This window comes from Pimephales promelas, chromosome 21, assembly GCF_988280905.1.
Source record: "Pimephales promelas chromosome 21, fPimPro1.hap1.1, whole genome shotgun sequence".
Lineage (NCBI taxonomy): Eukaryota > Metazoa > Chordata > Actinopteri > Cypriniformes > Leuciscidae > Pimephales > Pimephales promelas.
The window spans coordinates 7,429,641-7,452,067 of NC_142789.1; the positions used below are offsets into that span (position 1 = coordinate 7,429,641).

The window sequence follows — 22,427 nt, forward strand, 5'->3', positions numbered from 1 at the left end:
GTTGGATTGAAAACAATGATTTCGAATTAGAGTTAAGGGAAGAAACCATTTAATGTGTGATGCCAATGAGTAAAATTGAGTAGGGACAACTTCATGTACTTGAGGTATAGACCTACATTACATGCTTGTTCATTATCTATGTACATCAAATTTATCCAACACTGCTGTTAAATGATTGTTTTGTCGGTTCATCAGAAAACCATTGGAGGGAGACAAATACTAATACACTACTGAACAAAAGCGATCATCCTGACGACAAAATGAGCACACTTTATACGTGTGAGTCTGTTGTTCTTGTTTACACTTATCGCAAGTTAAATGCGTCACTGCGTAATTCATACAACATGATTACATCCGCAGGTCTATATGGCACCTGATCCAATCTCAAAATAATGTGTTAGTGATGATTTAACCTTATAATAACCATATATAACCACATAGTGGCGTTTATAGACTATAGGGTATCATAATTTTAGAATGTGTATTTCTTATAAAAGACTATTTTCTTTTAGATATTTCATTTTTATTCCGTTTTTTTTTCATCATTCCAGCGCCTCCATCCATGCCCAGTGTGTCCCTTGAAGGACAAAATAGTGTTTTATTAATAACACCCCCATATAGTGACGGAACAATGTTGTATGATCAACATGGCGTGAATAGAGAACAGTTTAACGGTATAGCAGGTGGGTTTTTTGTTCTCTTCGTGTAACGGGACACAGGACGCGGGGGTGAGCCACATATCGCGTGCTTGCGTGCGTCAGAGAAGACGTGGTAGGACAGCTGGAGCGCGCGCAACCGCCCGCCCGCCCGAAGAGCAATAACAGCATTTTCAGCGACATCACTCGATTTACGCCATGCAAATAACACGAGAAAATGAAACGGGACTGGTACGACAGAGAATGTAAGACATTTGTCGTGTATCTGATCTTCTTATGCTTCCTATAATTTATGACTAACAAGATTTGGGACGTTGCAACACAGTCGCCAGGTAAGAATACATTGCTTTTAGTATCTATATATACATATACTAGTTTTAATATGTAAAGCGTTTAGACAAATGCGGCTTTCGTGTATCGATAATACGCTAATGTCTTTCACGCGCGTCCTTGTAGAATTTCGTGTGACGGACCGCAATAGCATCTTTAGGCGCACAGCAACGTAATGACTCTGAGGAGCCTTTATGATTCATTGCCTGTGCCCGCGAACGATACTCTTTTGACGACAAAGCGATTGTCGACTTCACGCGTAGCTACTCTTTCTTTTTGTAAATACATTCGTTCACTGCGAATGTATGTGAAATAAGCTCGGATCGGATGATGTATTTGTTTCCTTGTGAATGTGAACGCGTTATGTGATTTAGTTGAACAAAATTCTAAATAGCGTGTGGTGTTATCCACGGCCTCTCGTTGCTTCAAAATGCTTGTATATTCATGTTGCATGGCCTATTTATGTGCTTTATTACCCAACTGTCTGAGATAAAATAACAGGATGCCTGTTTTGAATGTTGCCTAATTACAGCTTTGCGCACAATATTATCGCCAGTTGAAGCAGCGCGTTGATTAAGAGATGCAGACCATCTCAGTTCAGCATTCCATCAGAGATTTCAAGAACTCGGGATCGAGCTTGAGTTTGAGTTGGTGGGCTGTGGTATTTTTAGACATCACATGCGATAGACGTTTGCACGTCTCTTGTAGCCCTCACCTCAGGGGAAATAGCTGTGGATATGAAGTATTTTTATTTATTTATTTATTTATTTTTGCGAAAAATGCACATAATCAGTGTCCACCAGTGCATTATGTTGTGTATACATATTAAAGGAAATCAAAACTTTTCTTAGATTACATATTTTCCATTCACTATAAATAGTTTCAGGTGTATGAATTGGCTGCAGTGAGTGACGTAAATTAAACCCACTGTTTGCCAGTTGGTTACTAGGGTAACTGACAGAAAGATGACATGCAACATCAGAACTCCTTTTTATATTTTTTTCTAGCCTATTTTTTTTTTTGGCCCAATCTGTCTTCTTCTCATTCTTGATTTTGCTCATTCTCTCAATCACCCTATACATGCCCCTAGAGGTCTGTTTCCACAGTAACCGGATTCCCAGAGTCCCCAAAACATGCACAACTGAGAGGTCCCTAAGTGGCTCAAGGAGAATCTCTTATACAGCTTAGGTGTTCAAAGGCCTGATGTATACTGGCATCATGCAAACTGGTACAAACCAGCAAAAAACTAATGCTATATAATCCACTGCCTGAGTGGGTACCGTGCACCCTTAGCCAACCAAGCAGACACAATGCTTTATAAAATGGAGACACCAATATTCAATAGATATATTTATTGACTTTAATATGAGTAAAGGTCTATTCACAGATGGCATAACTGCTTAATATGCTTGTAATACACAGAATGTTATAGTGTATTGGTGTGGATTTTAATGATCATTATAGTTATCTTTATAGTTAACATTTTTGTGTGAATGGGCTTTACGGAAGCCTTAAAGCACTTGTACGGAAGCCTGTTTCTGACACATAAGAAAATTGAAATTATTACAAACTAAATGTACAAACAAAAATGTTACCACACTTGGTCATATTCATGTGAGGAAAAGTAAAAAAAAATGACATTAATACTCATAATAATAATATGATTAAATCAAATTATGTCATGACAATGACAAATCAAAAACTTGAACTATCCTGCTTCACTTGTAGAGTACAATGGGGCTAAAGGCACACCTTAAAAAAATAGCTTTTACCTACTCCCATGATTGCAGTAAAAATACACATGCTTGCTTTGAATATTTATGGAGCAACAGATTTTGTGTGAAAAAATTGATAAATGTGTGATAAATTTAAAAATCGTATTAATGTGCGATGGCTTTAATGCCTTTCACACACGGGGTAAAATTCTCACCAGCACGGGGCTAAAGGCACTGCAGAATTGATACAAATACTTTAACTTAGTTAAAATACTATGTTTTTAATAATGTCTAACTTGTTACTTGTTCGAAACATTCACAAGAATTAATTTTTGTTTAATAAATATACTGGCATTAAAATATAAAAAAATATTTAAAAAAGTAAAGATTCTGAAAGCATTGAAGGAGATCCCATCATAATACAAAAGTAACAATAAATTATATTTTACTATATGGTATTTTATATATATATATATATATATATATATACATTCACCTAAAGGATTATTTAGAACACCATACGAATACTGCGTTTGACCCCCTTTCGCCTTCAGAACTGCCTTTATTCTATGTGGCATTGATTCAACAAGGTGCTGGAAGCATTTTTTTTTAGAAATGTTGGCCCATATTGATATGATAGCATCTTGCAGTTGATGGAGATTTGTGGGAAGCTCCTGTTCCACCACATCCCAAAGATGCTCTATTGGGTTGAGATCTGGTGATTCTGGGGGCCATTTTAGTACAGTGATCTCATTGTCATGTTCAAGAAACCAATTTGAAATGATTCAAGCTTTGTGACATGGTTCATTATCCTACTGGAAGTAGCCATCAGAGGATGGGTACATGGTGGCCATAAAGGGATGGACATGGTCAGAAACAATGCTCAGGTAGGCCGTGGGATTTAAACGATGCCCAATTGGCACTAAAAGCCTAAAGTGTGCCAAGAAAACATTCCCACACCATTACACCACCAGCACCAGCCTGCACAGTGGTAACAAGGCATGATGGATCCATGTTTTCATTCTGTTTACGCCAAATTCTGACTCTACCATCTGAATGTCTCCACAGAAATCGAGACTCATCAGACTAGGCAACATTTTTCCAGTCTTCAACTGTCCAATTTTTGTGAGCTCTTGCAAATTATAGCCTCTTTTTCCTATTTGTAGTGGAGATGAGTGGTAACCGGTGGGGTCTTCTGCTGTTGTTGCCCATCCGCCTCAAGTTTGTGTGTGTTGTGGCTTCACAAATGCTCTGCAGCATACCTTGTTTGTAACGAGTGGTTTTTTCAGTCAAAGTTGCTCTTCTATCAGCTTCAATCAGTCGGCCCATTCTCCTCTGACCTCTAGCATCAACAAGGCATTTTCCCAGTAACTGAGCATATTGTGAAATACTCAGACCGGCCCGTCTGGCACCAACAACCATGCCACACTCAAAATTGCTTAAATCACTTTTCTTTCCCAATCTGACATTCAGTTTGGAGTTCAGGATATTGCCTTGACCAGGACCACACCCCTAAATGCATTGAAGCAACTGCTATGTGATTGGTTGATTAGATAATTGCATTAATGAGAAATTGAACAGGTGTTCCTATTAATCCTTTAAGTGAGTGTATATCCTGCATGAGTGAATGCTACTGCTGAAACAAACATGTGCTACTGCTGAAACATGCACATAAATACAGAAAATAATAGTGTGTAAGCTGCTGCAAGGAACCTATAGGCAGAACCCCCTAACAGATCTAGACAGGTGGTGCTTTGGGAGGTGGAGGGCTAGGAAAATTCCTGTGGTGGAAATAAATAGGTTGAGTAGTTAGAACAAACAGATTGATTGGTCAAAGTGGTCAGCTTTAAGAGAACCAATCAGCTGCTCAGAAGAGTTTTATGACTGAACTATGGATATATAGCTGACCCACACGGAACCATCAAACTCATTCAAAATCTGATACTTTTCTTTGTTCTCAAACCAACCCGGTCTCACCCCAAGACGTCATATAACTGACGTTTTGGGACGTCTTTTGACCATACGTCAATATTCGCCTTTTTAGGGCCCGTTTTCGGTAGATGAGGTTATGGGATCCTAACTCTACCCCATACCTAAACCTAACCCTAAACCTAGCCCGTCACCTAACTGACGTTAAAGGTAAAGCGTCAGTTGTATGACGGCCCGGGATCGCCATCTACCGACGTTTAAGGGGGCCCTAAAAAGGCTGATATTGACGTATGGTCAAAATACGTCCCAAAACGTCAGTTATATGACTTTTTGGGATGAGACTGTGTTACTCAAACAGCACATTGCATCTCTCACAGTTCTGTGCATTACTCCAGTGGACAAAATTGAATAACACTCTATATAAATTGTCTGTCAATTTTACTAGGAGGGAAAAATGTATTTTTAGTTTATGAAAGCATATCTTTGGTTCCATACACATAGAAAAACATTGTCTTAAATATTCAAAACTTGCTCCACATATTTTATGCAGCTAGAAAACCAAATGGAACGTCTTTAGTAAAAGTAATCTTTAGAAATCTGTTAATCTGAATGATAGTTATCGTTACTACTAATTCAGAAGAATGGCTGAGTTTTACTCTGGGTCTGAAGTAGATGTATGACCCACAGAGTATTCAAGCTCTTAAAAATTCAGACAGGTTCTCTGTTAATCAGACCACATTTGTCTTGTGTGTGTTTACAAAAGTCCATCTTGTAAAAATTAGGCATTTAGTTAAATCTCTATGAGGCTGTCAGGAAGTGTCTTAAAGGCTGCAGGAATTCAGTAAGACGGCAGAAATATCTGGTGTGAACTTGCTTTCCACAGGAGACTGAGTCCAACGGCTGCTTCACAGCAAGATAAATGAGTCATTAATAGATGACCTTGATGCTGATGGCAGCAGAGACCATCCTACTCAATTCACAAAGGCACAAAGTCGTACAGTGGCATACACTAATGTACACACACATGCGCACATTTTTCTTTTGTCAGGCAACCCTGTTACCAGTGATGTCATGTGTAGATCTCATGAACAATATGAAGCACATCATATTATAGACCTAAATGAAAATAAAGAAATAAGAAAAATATATTGTGCTTTAAACACACTAAAAAAAAGGGGTTGGGGGGGGGGGGGGTTTGACTGCTTTTTTTTCTTTGCATGATTGTGTTTATGGGGTGCAATATAACATGTATTCGTGGTTTTTCTTTTTTAAAAAGTCTTATTTTTCATAAACTTCACCTTTATTGTCAGCCGCGCTCTCATCTGTCCTTGAACGAGCGGTTGACTTCCTGAGTCTATGAAACCGCTCCCTCAGAAACACGTAGTCGGCTCAGATTGGTTAGTTTGGGCCGGTGAGTTGTGATTGGCTAAACTGTAGCTCACGTTGTCCGGAAGGTTAACACCCATTACCTTTACCGGCGTAACGTGCACGTCATGAGCTCCGGTCCAGATGTAAATAATGATGTCGAACTGCAGTATCAGTTTGAGCCAGAGTCAGGCCGAGAAAGCGGCGATGAAGAGAGTCAAACAGAAACTCACCACACACGGCTCTTACTAAACGTTTCTGAATGATAATTTGCTACATTTTTTTACTTTATACACGTTTGTTTTAAACAATAGCATCTGACTGGCAACAATAGCAACTGACTGGCTACTAATGTTAAACACAAACAGCGTTGGCATTAGTTTACGTTCTTGATCAAATCGAAAATAACGTCATAAAGCATATACATGAAAAATAGGTACATTCACAACATTAGTACTTATACAAAGTTTAGGTCCATAATGTTTGTACGCGTTTTTCGTAGACACAAAATAGCAGAGGTGGGGACAAGTCACACATGGTCAAGTCCAAGCAAGTCTCAAGTCTTAACCATCAAGTCTCGAGTCAAGTCTCAAGTCGCAGTTCAGATAAATCAAGCAAGTCAAGTCAAGTCAAGGGTTCACCCTAAGCAAGTCAAGTCAAGTCCTGATAAGTTTCAAGTAAAGTCAAGTCACACTACTAAAATAAATAGAGGTACATTTTTTCGATACATATTTATTTTTGCACAGAAAAGATGAACTTTTATACATATATTATGTATCTTACATTTGCTATATTAATCATATGCATATCTGTGCTACATTAATATCTGAAAATAAAATAAAATTGTGTTGTTTACACAAAACGTTCAGAGTCTAAGATGTATCGATTCTAAGATGTATAATCCAATCTGTCTAATTCAAATTAATTGAAACGGTCTAAAATGTATGAAATCTAAAATGTAATATCTTATATCTTATATAAATGTAAAATATAAAATCTGAAATGTATGAGAATATAAAATGCAATTATATAAAATATGTTAATAAATATAAAATATGTTAATATGTTATATTAACATATTTAAAATATGTTTAAAATAAATATAAAATAAAAATGGTAATATGTTATATTAACATATTTTATATTTAATAAATATTACATATTAAATAATATTATGTATATTATATATTAAATTTACATAAATATTAACAAATGATTGTTTTAATTATGGAATTCTCCATAATTAACTCCTAAACTTCAGTAGAGAACAATTCTTTGTAAGGAAGGAGGGGTTTCTTTATTGTACATTTATTTGCATGTAGTATGTAGCATATGGTTTGCGTTGCTTTAAATTGGTCAGTACAGCGCTGACTATTGAGTGTCGCTAGGAAACACGTCCGCGCTGCGCTGACGAATCGGCTGCGCGGCTCGGATCATTGAACCGTGCAGATGACATGTCTGCGCGGCACGAGCTCTGTAAAGCCCCGCTGTCTCGTCCCACTTTTGGTTTGTTTGGCTTCCCATATCTCTGCCGTGCACACGCCGCACGCTATGTATGTTATACGCGCAGTATCTCGCTCTAGATTCCGGGAGATTTTAACTCATTTGCGGGCATCAGGGAGACGCTATCAATATGCGTGAGACTCCCGGAACCTCCGTTTGGCGCGGTTTGAATTGAGCAGCGTAAAGGCACAGATGCCGATATATTGATGCTGACGTCATAATATATATTTTAATTAACTGTATTGCTGTTTGTTTATTATGTGTTCAAGTCATTGTCGAGTCTTCCACTTCAAGTCAAGTCAAGTCTCAAGTAACTTGTTCTCAAGTCAAAGTCAAGTCAAGTCATTTTTGTACTTTAATCAAGCAAGTCACAAGTCCTGAAAATTGTGACTCGAGTCAGACTCGAGTCAAGTCATGTGACTCGAGTCCCCCACCTCTGCAAAATAGCATAACTAGTTGCCTAGTGGCTATAAAGCCAGCGCTAGCATTTGAAAAAAAAAAAATATAAAAAACAAGGCTACGTCTGGAATTATACATGAAAATACATTTAAAATGATGAAGTCTTAGCCTACTTACAGGTTGTGGCCCAAAAACTGCTGCCTCTTGTTTTAAAGTTGGAACTGCTTCATGTTTTAGTAACAGTTTCTTGTTGAATCCGGCATTGAATTTGTGGAGATTCTGGAAACTGTCTTCCGTAAAATGCTAAGAACAGAGAGCTAGATTACGATCGTCATTTTCAGGAACATAATCAAACATAAATTGTATCCATTGTTGACGAAGTACAGCATCCGTGGGAAGCTCGAACACAGAAGACCTGACAGCTGGTGAACATAACACACTCGACGAGTCACAGAAATATAGTCATGCCCTTTTCTGCATTTTCCGGTGGGAGGGGTTGATGCAAATGTATTGGTTAGTGACGTCTAAAACCCAGCTGTAGTCCCAATCAAGTCGTTTTTGTAGGCAATTATACTTCCTGATTTTTAAAAGACGATATCTCTGCTTACACTGAACTTTCAGCACTGCAACTTTGCAGATACTGTTCATGCACCAACAGCAACATTACACACTATTTAAAATCAAAAAAGTGAAATCGCAATCAACCCCCCCATTTAAGATAACTAAGACAATTTTTTAGGAATTTGTTTTCATGTAGGTGAAATGTGTCATGTCTGTGCTTCTAGCATCAAACTATTAACACTTCCCACCATACATGGACACTATTGATTATGTTGATGTTGCTATATTGTGCTAGTCTGGGTGCTCAAACAAACAGATCCATGTGTTGATAGTGCTACAGAGCCATTGGTGGAATTAGCCCACAAATGGTTTACCTTAAATCTCTGCGTGCTAAGCTGGGATGGGGAAAAAACCCAAATGACTTTGAATTTCCCCCCAAAACTCTCATTGCCCTAATGCAAAATTACATTGTGGTAGTACCTCTTGTACTGGTTTCCTAGGGTAAAATGTGACCATAAATAAATAAAACAATGAATAAAATGTAACGATTATTAAGTGTGTGAGTAGTGGTGAAGCATAGCAATTTAAAATGATTTATTTTTTAAATGGTATGTTTAATCATCAATTAATAATTAGTGAATAAAACTAAATAAATTGCATTAAGTGGCTTTATATGTCCATTACACTATCAACACTTTCGTATATATTATTGATTTTAAAAACTGATTTATTGGTTATCTGTCCATTTTCCTTCGTTATTTGTCTGCATGGACAAAATCCACTATAGGATGATATTCAAACAGACGGTGTAGTAATGTAGTAGGTCAGTTGAAGATGTACCAGTCCTATTCTTCCTTTCCTTGCTGATAGATTGATTGTAATAGACTGAAAGTTTTATTATTATTGTATAAATTTTTTTTTTCTGATTTGATGTTTGGAAATGAGAATGTTTGCAGAATCTCTATTCATTTGTGTTTGAATGTTCCCCTCAGAAGGCATTTATATCAGATACACTTCTTATGTAAATGAATCCTTTTTCCTTTTTCAGATCTCAGGGAATAATTGAGTCTTAAACGCCACATACCCCGATAAACCATGCCAGAGCAGAGTAATGATTACCGGGTGGTGGTCTTTGGAGCAGGGGGAGTGGGAAAGAGCTCCCTGGTTCTGCGCTTCGTTAAGGGCACCTTCAGGGACACCTACATACCGACAGTGGAGGACACATACCGCCAGGTCATCAGCTGCGACAAGAGTGTATGCACTCTGGAGATCACCGACACCACTGGCAGCCACCAGTTCCCTGCTATGCAGCGTCTGTCCATCTCCAAGGGCCATGCCTTCATCTTGGTCTACTCCATCACCAGCAGGCAGTCGCTGGAGGAGCTGAAGCCCATCTACCAGCAAGTGCTGGCCATCAAAGGTAACGTGGAGAACATCCCCATTATGCTTGTGGGTAACAAGAGCGATGAGACCCAGCGTGAGGTGGAGACCAAGGAGGGCGAAGCTCAGGCCAACATCTGGAAATGTGCGTTCATGGAAACATCAGCCAAGACCAACTCCAACGTGAAGGAGCTTTTTCAGGAGCTCCTGAACCTGGATAAGAAGCGGGATATGAGTCTGAACATGCGCTCCAGCAAGCAAAGACGTGCAGACAAGCTGAAGGCGAAGTGCAGTGTGATGTAGGAAGCTGGATCCATGGTTGCATCACTCAACGCGTAACTGACTCCTTGATAATGTATATAAGTCCCTCACCTTAAAGGAACAGAATGCCCAAAAATGAAACTCTGTCATCATGATTTACTCTTCCTCCTGCCATTTTAAACCTAATGCCTTATTTCTCCCAGAGAATACAAAAGGATATGTTTTTTTTTTAAATAATTGTACTGACCATGCAAACAAAAATCTCACTGAAATGGTCAATTTGACTTGTGAGGTGTATTCCAAGTCTTATTATTGAAGTCAAATTATATCATACAGTATATTAACTGCCATAAGTTGAACTGGATCAACTGATTCTTTGAAAAAAACAAACTAGTTGTTCACGGATTAGATATCATTACATATTGCATTAACAAGCCAAATTGACCCGGGGTGAATGTAAAACATTTTAGTGAATACAAATGTAAATTAAGCCTTTTTTTTTCCACACAAATCAATTGAATGGCATTATAAGACTTGGAATTCAGAAAACTAGTCATATGGACCAAATTTATGAAACTTTCATGGCTCTTTTGCACCTTTTTGATTCTTATATTTCCTTTTTTTTGTGTGTGTTCAATGGAAGAAAGACAAGCACGTTTGGAATGACACGAGGGTGAGTTAAAAAGATGACAGAACTTTCATTTTTGGGTGAACTCTCCCTTTAACTATAGATTCCTCTCAGTCTTAATCAGGTAATCTTTAGTGTGCATCCAAACCTTCGATCGTCTCCCTTCCCCTGAATGTTCTGACTCCTGTAGTGAGTCTGTGTACAAGACTATAAGAGCTGACACATGAAGCAGGGAGGACATCCCACAATTCTCACACATGCTCTCTCGACTGCTTTCTGTGGACTTTTTATTGAATTCAAGACAGACCAAATTATCAATGTGACCATTTTTATGTCTGGCTGTGGCTTGAATGGTACGGTGTTGAATGCAGACATAAATGTCTTGAGCTGGTTATGCACTGTACGGAATTCTCGTCCAAAGATGGAAAAGGCATGGACACAGCTAAAGAGGCGACACTATCTGCTCTTCCAAATTACATAGCAGCACAAAAGCCTTTCACAAATCGGAATTACAATTCGGGATGAAGGACATTCTTAGTTAACCGGCTTGCCAGTGATGTAACCTGGTATAACAGAGTAAAGTGCATAATGCATGTTTGATGATATAAACTACCTTCATATTAAATGTGATTGAGATATTTTCATCGAGAACAGAGCTATACCTTATTGAAGCACAGTGAATAAGTCCTAAATGTGATCATTTCTAAAAGCTTTATTTTCGTTCTTTTTTTGTGGGGGGTGGGGGTGTCGATTGGTGCTTTGTTTTACTCTGTTATGTTTTTCAAGTGTTGATGGCACTTGAAAACCTTAATATATGCATTTCATCATCTAACTGAAAACATATATCCTGTATGTGAAATCTATGTGTATTATCAGCACTAATGAAAGCCCCTGTACAGCCCCTGTTTTTCTGTCGGTGTGTCGATATTTCCTCTGATAATTTAATGCCATTTGCTTTAGCAATACATAATATAAAAGCACTTTTAGAATCTTGAGCACATTCAAAACACAGAGCATTAACCTTTACAAAAATGTTCCTGTCAAACACTCTGCGTTTACAACTTTACTGCAGATACAGTGTTTATTCAATAAATATTATGTGAGGGACCAGAAAAATAAAGAAGCACAAACAAAAGGGAAATAATTACTGCTTGTTTTTTTGTTTGCTTTTGTGGCTTTGAACATCTATGTACAGTATCCAGTGGCTCAAAAAAGTATTTAGACTTACCAATGCAAATGCACTGAATTAATATGCAAAATATTAAATCAAGTGTCATCTGGAAGCACATGATGCTAGAGCTTTTCTTAGAACTATTGGCACTTTTCTGAGCCGTTTCAGAACGATCTCAAAGCATTACAGGATGTATGAACTCAGTTCATTGTATAGAAAAGCATTATCAGATTTATCATTTATTTACAATTTAAACTCTTATGACATGTTTTGCTTGAAAAGTATGTTTGTCCTAAATTTGATCTCTTTCTAGCAAATGCTTTGATATTTATTTACTTTGAAACAAAAGACATTCCTAAATTTTTAACTGTGACTTAAATGTCAAAATACTTTTTGGGGCCACTGTAAATGAGATTGCAGGACTTGACTCACTATAATTATTTTTAGGTGAAAAGTATTTTTTAACAGTGATGTGAACTCTGGACACTTACTATCACTGCAGTTCATGATGCATAATATGTAAAAAGAGCATCTGAACATCTGCTTAGTCATGGTGTATCTCTGAAGATTCAACAGAAATAAAATAAATAATGAGCAGATGAATTAAAAGCATAGATTTTTGTGTGAGGAAGCTTCTGGGTTGGGCTACTGTCAGAACATCATTGGATGCAAGACTTCAGCTTCAACAAGTAAGGCTATAGATTTGTCATTTCACCACAAATGGCTGCAAAAACACCACAAACGAATCATGAAAGTGGCCCATTATTTTCGAAGTTCTTCCGAAGTTGCATAACAACAAGGATAGAAAAGCAGAGCATGCTCAAAGATTAGTTCAATGTAAGCCCAACAGTTCACTGAAATGTACAGTTATTCACATCTTAACATGTTTGTAAAATACTCCTTACATTGAAGCAATAATTTAAAATTAAATTAAAAATTTCACCCCAAAATGAAAACTCTGTCATCATTTACTCACCCTTATGTTGTTCCAAGCCTGTGTGACTTACTCCCTTCTTTGGAACACAAAATAAGATTTTGAAGAATGTTGGTAAACAACTTTTTTTTTGTGACCATTAGCCGTGTTTCCACTGTCGTTCCAAAAGTGAGTGTGCCAGGGTCAGTTGCGTTTCCACTGTCACTTCTGGGGCTTGTCAGGGCTTCCTCTGGGTCAAGGGTTTTTGGTCCGTCGAAAACCTTGGTCCAAAGCTAGCCAACTGGGGCTTGAGAAGTGGTCATGAACAAAGGCATGGTTTCCCTCAGGAGATGGTCAACACCTGTCACAGTCCTTCGTCTGCACCATCCTGTCTGCGTCTCCAGCACTACACTTCCCATGATCCTCTTGTCTGCACACCTGAACTCACTCCCTCATCAGCCTCCCGTTCAGCGTCCTGTTCATCTGTTTCACCTGTCATTATGTTTGATTCTTCCGTGTATTTAGTTCCCTCAGTTTCATTCTGTCTTTGTCGGTCAATGTTTAATGTTACTTGGTGTTACCCTGTCTTCCTGCCTGTATTTATATTGAATTATTAGTAAATCTGTATATTGGAGCTTTTTGGACTCAGCCTGTCCTTCTGCCTGCACCCACACCCGTGACAACACCATTGCTCATTTCCAATGATATTATATTTCAGGCTACCAGCTACAGTAACTTTCAGCTCAAAACTCACTTTCAGACACCAGTGAGTTATTGAATGATCCGATGGGAATTATGATCAACGTATGAAGAAAATGTATGTGATAAGGCTACCCTGCAAACATGCCCCTGCGGGGCCGACGCTGGCTTTTTGTGGGCACAGTGGGCTAGGGCCAGCCCACGCCAAACCTAAACAGGCCCAGTGCAGGTTGCCCAGACGAGGCCCACAGCTTTGGGCTCACTGCGGGCTATCAGTGAGCAGCCCACACTAGCGGGCTGCCCACATTAAGCCCATGATGGCCAACTGTGGGCCATCCCATTCGGGCCCATGAGCAGGTTTTGCACCTTTGGGCCCATGCGGGTTTAGTTTAGGTAGCCCACATTTAGATTTGCCCACATGCCCACAATGTCGTCAGTACGTCCTCTAATCATAATAACTTGGTAATTTTAATTCTCTTAAAAAAAAAAAAAAAAAATATATATATATATATATATATATATATATATATATATTAAGAGAATAAGAAAGCACTAATAATATATATATATATATATATATATATATATAAAGAGAATAAGAAAGCACTAATAACTTGGTAATTTTAATTCTCTTAAAAAAAAATTAAACAATTTAAATATATATATATATATATATATATATATTTAAATTGTTTAAAAATGTTTTATTTTTTTTAAGATATATATATATATATATATATATATATATATATATATATATATATATATATATATATATAAGAGAATAAGAAAGCACTCTTTATATAAAGATGGTAATGAAATTACGGGCCTGTTGCAGTTTCATTCCACACTTTATGTTACATATTTATATTACACGTTGCTCTTTATATTACATGTAGGCCTTTATATAATACAGATGTCATGAAATTGCTTTACAATAAAAGTAAAAGCAAAATGGTATTAAAAAGCATAATTGTCAACTGAATGGGTCATAGAACTACACAATGAGTTTAAATTCATTATATAAAATTAAAGATATTTTAAATTGTTAAATGTTATAATTCTAGATGTTTATTTAAATGCTGCGTGCCTTTTGACGTGTTCTATGGTTTCAATATGGGCGTACGTGCGCGAGTCGCATTCAAATCTGATTCAAAGACAGGAGCGCGCGCGAGCAGATGGAAACCATGGAAACGAGGAAACCCATCAACTGACAAACAGCAAACTAGCGTCTCTCACTGTTGTTTTCTCTGCTTTCAGGTAAGTCTAGTTACCAAAATCACACAAATAATACATACAAACCTTCCTGATATATGTCTTACGTGTAATTGATACACTTCTGTTGAATATTTACTTTATAGAAATAGTTTTGTGTCTTCGATAAAGTCCGTTAGCATCTGACTGAACCGTTTTCAGAAGAGCTAACGTTAAGTTGTTTACGTTACAATTGAGCTCTTGTTTTACATAAGTGTGGGTTTTTAACCACATTTTTGTGTTGATAACAGTTTTTGATAGTTTTGTTTTGCTGGTAATTTGTCAATGGGTGATTGGAAGTTAGCTAAGTTAATTTATTTAACCTTGAAAGAATTCATTGTAACGTAGGCTACTTAATGACGTCATTTACAAATATTGGTAATAAGTGATTTCAGAAGGAACAGGAAAAAAACACAACAAAGGGGAATTATTGTTTAATCATGATAATTATTTCATATGCATTATTGCACAATATATTAACTTAAGATTTTTTATGTATATTCTTTAGCTATGCTCTAGCTTGCTTCCTTGTATTAAACCCTTTGTTCTATTGTAAATTCAATGTAATATTGTTGGCTCTGTGACACATTGCATGTTATTTTCTTGAAGATCATCATAGATGTCCTGCTGCACCCCCTGGGGTCCAAGACAATCTCCACGGCTATGACCTCGACTATAGTAAGCAAAACTTCATACATACTGTTTAATTGTTGTGGGTCTGTAGGATTTATGATTTTGAATGAAGTCTCTCACTTTAAATTCATTAACTACAGTTTTTTTCAGTGACATTGTACTTGAGAAGCTAAATAATAGGTGGCAAATATAATGTTATAATAGTCATAGTTATAATAATTCAGGATAATAGTCATGGGTATATATATATATATATATATATATATATATATATATATATTATTTTTTTATTTTATTTTTTCTCTGGGTGTGTTTTTAATTATGTTGGCCAATGAGACACCATACTGTCCAACTCAAAGCTATTTTTTTATGTATGTTTGACTGATAAATACTGAAATTCTTTTTACTTTCAAATGCTGAATTCAGGGGGTTATGGCTGTGCTCTTGTTACCAGATGAGATATCATTTGATCCTGTGATTCTTCAGGACAAGATCTTGATGCCATCCACACCCAGTACATGACGAAGGTGAGTTTCACAATAGCTATATCACCATCACAAACCAAGAGGCCAAACACAACAGGCCTTCATCCATATGAACTCACCCATATGTAGGAATAGGTTCCGAAACCCGGTATTAAACATTAAACGGGCCCTGGGGCCAAATTAAGGAAGACTGCAGTATCGATAAGCTCAGATGTTATCAGTTCTGCTGACGGTACTGAAGAAATTACACACACACTATTTATTATAGACATTATCTTGTGTCATTGTCATGTGTTTTTCAGGCTGGTTGTTTGTCATTTTGTAAGAGTAGAGAGAGGCTGTACCTCAGTGAAGACTTATTTTACATTAGATAATTCAATTTCCGTACCTGATAAGTTAGATTTTCCGAAAAAACTTCATGCACTGCTTATTTCAATTGTATTTTTCTTCTATTGAATTTATCAATACTTGTAATTTGTTATCATTTTCAATGCAGATTCACTCAATAATCTCTTGAAATTTGTTTTTATATCGCAATATATATAGCAGCGGATAAACAAAATATTTTATTTAAGGTTTTTAGTATTGTGCAGCTCTAATATTGAGCATTTAACCTGATTGAACCTGGAATTGTTATAATAACCTGGAATAATTTGTGATACCAGATGTATGATTATGTATGATAGATTTTGAACTGTATTTTTTTTTTTTTTTTTTTTTTGCAGGTTTTCTGGGATCCACAGTGGAAGGCATCAAGGCGTGAGATGTTGGCTGGACAGATGTACCTGTACACCACACCGACCTCTGCTTTTACATGGATGGCGGATTACTATCATGTTCTGTAAAGGTTTCATTATAGCAAAACAGAGCACCTGTGACAGTGGAATCTGTAGGTGTAACGTAGTCAGTTAAAAGTAGTCAGGTGTAAAGTAGTCACAGAGAGAACGTTTTTTTTTTTTAAGTTTCAAACTTTTTTCTCTTTCACAAAAAACACTGCAGTTACAGCTTTTCAAATTCTTCATTGGAGGTGTACAAATAATTTTCTTTTTTTCAAATCACAAAAAGGGCTGTGCAAAAATTAATTGCAATTAATCGCATCCAAAATAAAAGTCTGTGTTTACATAATATATTTGTGTGTGCTGTATATAATTATTTTGTATATATAAATACCTATGCATGCATGTATATATTTAAGAATTATTTGCACTTAAATTCTGTGTATATATATATATGAATACATAATCTATATTATATAAATATAAATATTTTATATATGAATAACACATTTTCTTACATGCATGTGTGTGTATTTATATATACAATATAGGGCTGTGTAACGATTAATTGCATCAAAAATAAAAGTTTGTGTTTACATGATATATGTCTGTATAATTATTTTGTATATATAAATACACACATATGCATGTATATATTTAAGAAAAATGTGTTATTGATATATCAAAGATTTATATTTATGTATAATATTAATTTTGTATAAACATATATACAGTACAAACATGCAAATATTTCTTAAATATATACATGCATGTGTGTGTATTTATATATACAAAATAATTATACACACTACACAAACGTATATAATTTATGTGAGCACAAACTTTTATTTTGGATGCGATTAATCGTTTCACAGCCCTAATACAAAATAATTATATACAGCACACACAAATATATTATGTAAACACAGACTTTTATTTTGAATGCGATTAATCGCAATTAACTTTTGCACAGCCCTGTAAGAATTGTATGCTGACATTTAAGGCACGGCCACACGGGGTTTGAGCATATGTGACTGTGAATGAAAAGTGAAGTGTGACCACATGAGAATAGCCAAACAGTATAGATGATTCACAAAATTATACACCAAGAAATGTGCATAATTGGCCAAAATGTTACTGTTTATCAACAAAAATATGACCCTATGAGTTTGGTAATTTTTAGAATAGGATTTGTGCACCTGCAATGAAGAATTTAACTGATGTTTTGTGTAACTGATGTGTTGTGTTTGTGAGAGAGAGAAAGCAAAGAAAAAGAGGTTTGCAACTCATAAAACATTTTCTCGAAGACTAAAAATCTACAAATTGCACTGTTATAGGGACTCTGTTTAGCTTCAATATTACTAGATATAATACAGTGTCAATCTTATTAACTACTATTTATTTTGTATAAAATCATATACAGTATACAGGTAAAAAATTTGGAAACATTTTGGAAGAAGTCTATTCTGCTTATCAAGCTTGCATTTATTTGCATTTATTTAAACAAAAAAAAAACAGTAATATTGTGAAATTTTATCATAATGTAAAACAGCTGTTTTCTATGTTTCTGTTTTTTATGTGAATATATAATAGTGTAATTATATTATATATAATAACCTGAATTTAATGTTTTATGTTTTGTAATTAATAAATACATTGATTTGAAATCCCTTTGACTTCTGTACATTTGTGAAAATACAGAAATTAGTTATGTGGTGACTGCATTCAGATGTATAGAATAATTGTTTTTCCCAAAGACTTATAGTTATATTAGCCAAAAAGTATTTATAGTGAAACAGATTAATTGTGAACTAGATCTATTGTTGTAGATGCCCTGTGTGTGCGGTGCGGGCCCTGTGTGGGCTTAGTGAGGGCTTCCTTGAGGCTAAGTGAGGGCTGCCCATGCAGGGCCAACGTTTTGTGGGCCCAGTGTGCGGGCCCTGTGTGGGTTTAGTGAGGGCTAAGTGAGGGCTGCCCATGCAGGCCCAACGTTTTGCCAATGAGCAAATTCTCATGGGCCCTGCGCTAGCAGCCTGCAGGGGGCCCTTAGGCTAGCCCTAAGTGGGCCCGGACAGGGCCAGTGCAGGCTTGTTTGCAGGGTATGTGCTAACCATTGACATAATAAATAGGCTACATACATGGAAAATACCAGGACTGCTCGAAGAACATAGACAAATCATGTATGATATTAATCGTGTATTTATTTGATTCATGTTTTATCTGTCTCTTTTGCCTGTGCATTTGTCGATAGGCCTACCAGATTTATGCATCCGGATGTCATAAACATGCACTCCAGTTAACTCGTATAACTCAAACCTCCTGTTTGCTTCTCATGAGCTCCCTCTGTTGCTCTGGCTGAAATAATAATTGTATAGTGAGATGGTAGAGATCACTCAAACCTCCTCAGATCGCATATTTTTGTGGAAAATTGAAATAAATGCTCACTCTTTCGAAAGAAATGTGATGTAAACAGGATATTTTATCATTATTTATCTAGCTGCATAAGCCTTTGGACTTAATAACTAGTGTAAATTAATGTGTTAATTACCAAAATTAGTCAACACTATGCACTTCAACTTCCAGTTGTCTGCTTTAATTAATCATTAGCTAATGATTTGCAAAGCTATCATTATGTTATGGCTTTACTTGTTTAGGCACATGACTATTAACTAATTGTTAAGTAATATGTCATTATAGTTAATGGTTTGTCATCCCCACAAGGTTTGTGGGGCAGTTGCACATGCAGTGAGTGTAATGTCAGAAAGTGTTTGAAGGATGGGTAAGCTGGGCCGCACACAAATATCAGCACACCGGAATCTGAAATGCTGTTACACCGTGTTTAAACTGGACAAGACCATTACAGCTGTTTATGTTGCCCCCTTGGACAATAACGACGACAATCAGTTCTTTTCTGTAGATTTATTTGCTCCGGTTGTTTTCTCTTTTGTTTCTGTGACAGATTTTTGAGCTCAATTTTTACATGAACAACAACATGCGTGAACTGCGCTTTTTTTTACACTTCTTCTCTCACTTTTTCGAACCGGTCTTCTCAACCCACAGCGCCCCCAACAGTATACATATTTTCTGAGGCTTTCTACATTTATACTGTTAACATTATATTAGTACAGATTATGTACAATAAACAAACAAAAAACAAATTTAACAATTATTTGAGGTCATTACACCCTCCCCCACTAAAAAAAATAAAATGTTACAAAACATTTTTAATTTACTATCTCCGGGCAAATATTGAAAATGTAAGTTCCAATAACAGTGTAATGTACATGCTTTCTCACAGCTTAACGTCTCAGGTTACAACTGTAACCTATGTTCCCTGAGAACAGGGAACGAGACAATACGTCGAATGACGCTATGGGGGAACGCCTCAGGCGTGACGGGTGTCTGAAATCAAATATCAACTCACAGTAATCAGGTTGACCGGCGACAGCCCGTGCATCATCAGCTTGAATGATGAGCGCGTCAATCTGGATGTATAAGAAGGGCGCCTTGAAACCGTGACAACATCCTATCGTCTGAAGGGACTGTTGCAGGCAGGCCCCGAGGCATGGCAACGAGACGTATTGTCTCGTTCCCTGTTCTCAGGGAACATAGGTTACAGTTGTAACCTGAGACGTTCCCTTTCGAAGGGAACTCAACAATACGTCGAATGACGCTATGGGGAACGAAATACCCACTCCGCCATGCTGAGGGGAGTGCATGCCGAAAGGCAGTGACAACTGTCAGAACCAGTAACACTGAAACCACTCACCCTATGTTACATCGGGCTGTCAGTGACAGCACTCCCTACCGGTCATAGCCCAAGCTAATGAACCAAGAAAAACCAGAACGTAATAACGTGAGTAAATCAGGGCCAGCTCAAAGGCTTTAGGACCACAACTTCAAAATAGAAGGGGTCCCTTCTAGGGAGTGTGGCTAGGGGGCCAAAGAGACCCCCAGCCAGTCACTATTCAGGAGAACACTCCTCCTGAAATGCCCCCAGGCTGGCCTGGTGATCTGTACTAAGACACACAGTCTGGCCATAGCCTGTCCGTCCAAGACAGAGCCTCTGGAAATTGCCTAGAAAAGGCATCCAAAAACTGAAGGCCCGCGAAGCTGGCGGAAACCATCGAGTTTCGGATCACAGAGACGGGATCCTCCGGAGAGTGTGACTCAACCTCGAACCAATGGGAATCGTACACTCAATCCACGAGTTTCCACCCAGTGCTCGCTTTTGAGCACTGAGGAAGTAAGAGAGGGATCAAAAATCAGGAAGGTCAAAGAGACCTAAGACCTGATGACCCCATGTGTGGGGAGCTCCGATACATGAGGGCTCATGTCAGGAAGGCCGTACGTTGTGCGGCCTGAAACCCAACGACCACAGCATGTGGAAGCTCATCCTTCAGGAAAGCCAGAGGCTAGAAACCTGACAGACCCACAATGTTGGGCTACCTCGAAAAAGGTCTAATCAGACCTAAAACCACAGTTGTGGGAGATAGCTTGAACAAGGGAAGTGCCTGTCGTAATGTATTGCGACAAAGACACATCTACAGTGGGACCCAAAGTGAAGAACCGGAGTCTGAACCACATAAGAAGGGACCGAAGCATACCGCGCGTGACCCTCACCATATGAAATGGATTTTAAAAACTGCACAAGACATCTCGTCAGGTGACTTACCACAATAATAGGTGAAGTATGGGTTTGTGTACTTCACTCTGAATTCAGGAAGGCCTGTTGAGGCCTGTAACCTGGCGTCCACAGTGTGTGGGAGCTCATGGCCAGGAAGGCCTGGTAAGGCCTGTAACCTGGCGACCACAGTATGCGGGAGCTCGTAACCTGGCGACCACAGTATGTGGGAGCTCATAACCAGGAAGGCCTAGTGAGGCCTGTAACCTGGCGACCACATCCGGTGGGAGCTCGTACTCAGGAAGGTCAGTGAGACCCAGCCTGGTGTACCTGAAAAACCACACCAAGTGGGAGCTACTTCCAGAAGTTAGCTCTTAAGAACTCTTAAAGTGGGACCCGAGGAAAGACCGGGGTCTGAGCCACATAAGAAGGGACCGAAGCATACTGCGCGTGACCCTCACCATAAGAAATGGATTTTAAAAAGTGCACAGGACATCTCGTCGGGTGACTTACCACAATAATAGGTGAAGTATGGGTTTGTGTACTTCACTCTGAATTCAGGAAGGCCTGGTGAGGCCTGTAACCCAGCAACCACAATATGTGGGAGCTCATAACCAGGAAGGCCTGTTGAGGCCTGTAACCTGGCGACCACAGTGTGTGGGAGCTCATGACCAGGAAGGCCTGGTAAGGCCTGTAACCTGGCGACCACATTGGGTGGGAGCTCGTACTCAGGAAGGTCAGTGAGACCCAGCCTGGTGACCACAACCTGTGGGAGCTTACTCCACCAAGTGGAAGCTACTTCTTCCAGAAGTTAGCCAGAGAAGGGCGTCCCTGTAGCCAGTGACAGGACGCCACTTAAAGTGGGACCCAAGGGAAGACCGGGGTCTGAGCCACATAAGAAGGGACCGAAGCATACCACGCGTGACCCTTACCATACAAAATGGATTTTAGAAAGTACACAAGACATCCCGTCATGTGATTTACCACAATAATAGGTGAAGTAGGGGTTAGTGTACTTCACTCTGAATTCAGAAAGGCCGAACTTGAGGCCTGTAACCTGGCAGCCACAACAAGTGGGAACCCATAATCAGGAAGGCCTGACAAGGCCTAACACCCGATAGTCCCAATGCATGGGGAGCTCACAT

At 38.1% G+C, this 22,427-nt stretch overlaps 1 protein-coding gene and 1 long non-coding RNA gene across 3 annotated transcripts; both read left to right on the forward strand.

Moving 5' to 3' along the window:
* Window positions 1–698: 698 nt before the first annotated feature.
* diras1a (DIRAS family GTPase 1a) lies at window positions 699–11,628 on the forward strand. Of its 2 annotated transcripts, none has more exons than XM_089124875.1 (2): window positions 699–901; window positions 9,507–11,628. In XM_089124875.1, exon 2 carries the CDS (start codon window positions 9,554–9,556, stop codon window positions 10,139–10,141), a length of 588 nt encoding a protein of 195 aa, XP_088981001.1. In that variant the 5' UTR covers window positions 699–901; window positions 9,507–9,553; the 3' UTR covers window positions 10,142–11,628. The 2 variants fall into 2 exon arrangements, with proteins under 2 accessions (XP_088981001.1, XP_039509561.1); XM_039653627.2 differs by having other exon boundaries at window positions 705–988.
* Window positions 11,629–14,317: 2,689 nt separating this feature from the next.
* LOC120486654 (uncharacterized) lies at window positions 14,318–18,325 on the forward strand. The gene is made up of 4 exons (XR_016148380.1): window positions 14,318–14,770; window positions 15,374–15,442; window positions 15,824–15,924; window positions 16,608–18,325. It is a non-coding gene; the product is annotated as an uncharacterized LOC120486654 (long non-coding RNA).
* The last annotated feature ends 4,102 nt before the right edge of the window (window positions 18,326–22,427 follow it).

Bases quoted from the DNA above. Each gene is read 5' to 3' on its own strand.
- diras1a (XM_089124875.1), top strand. From the start codon at position 9,554: ATGCCAGAGCAGAGTAATGATTACCGGGTGGTGGTCTTTGGAGCAGGG.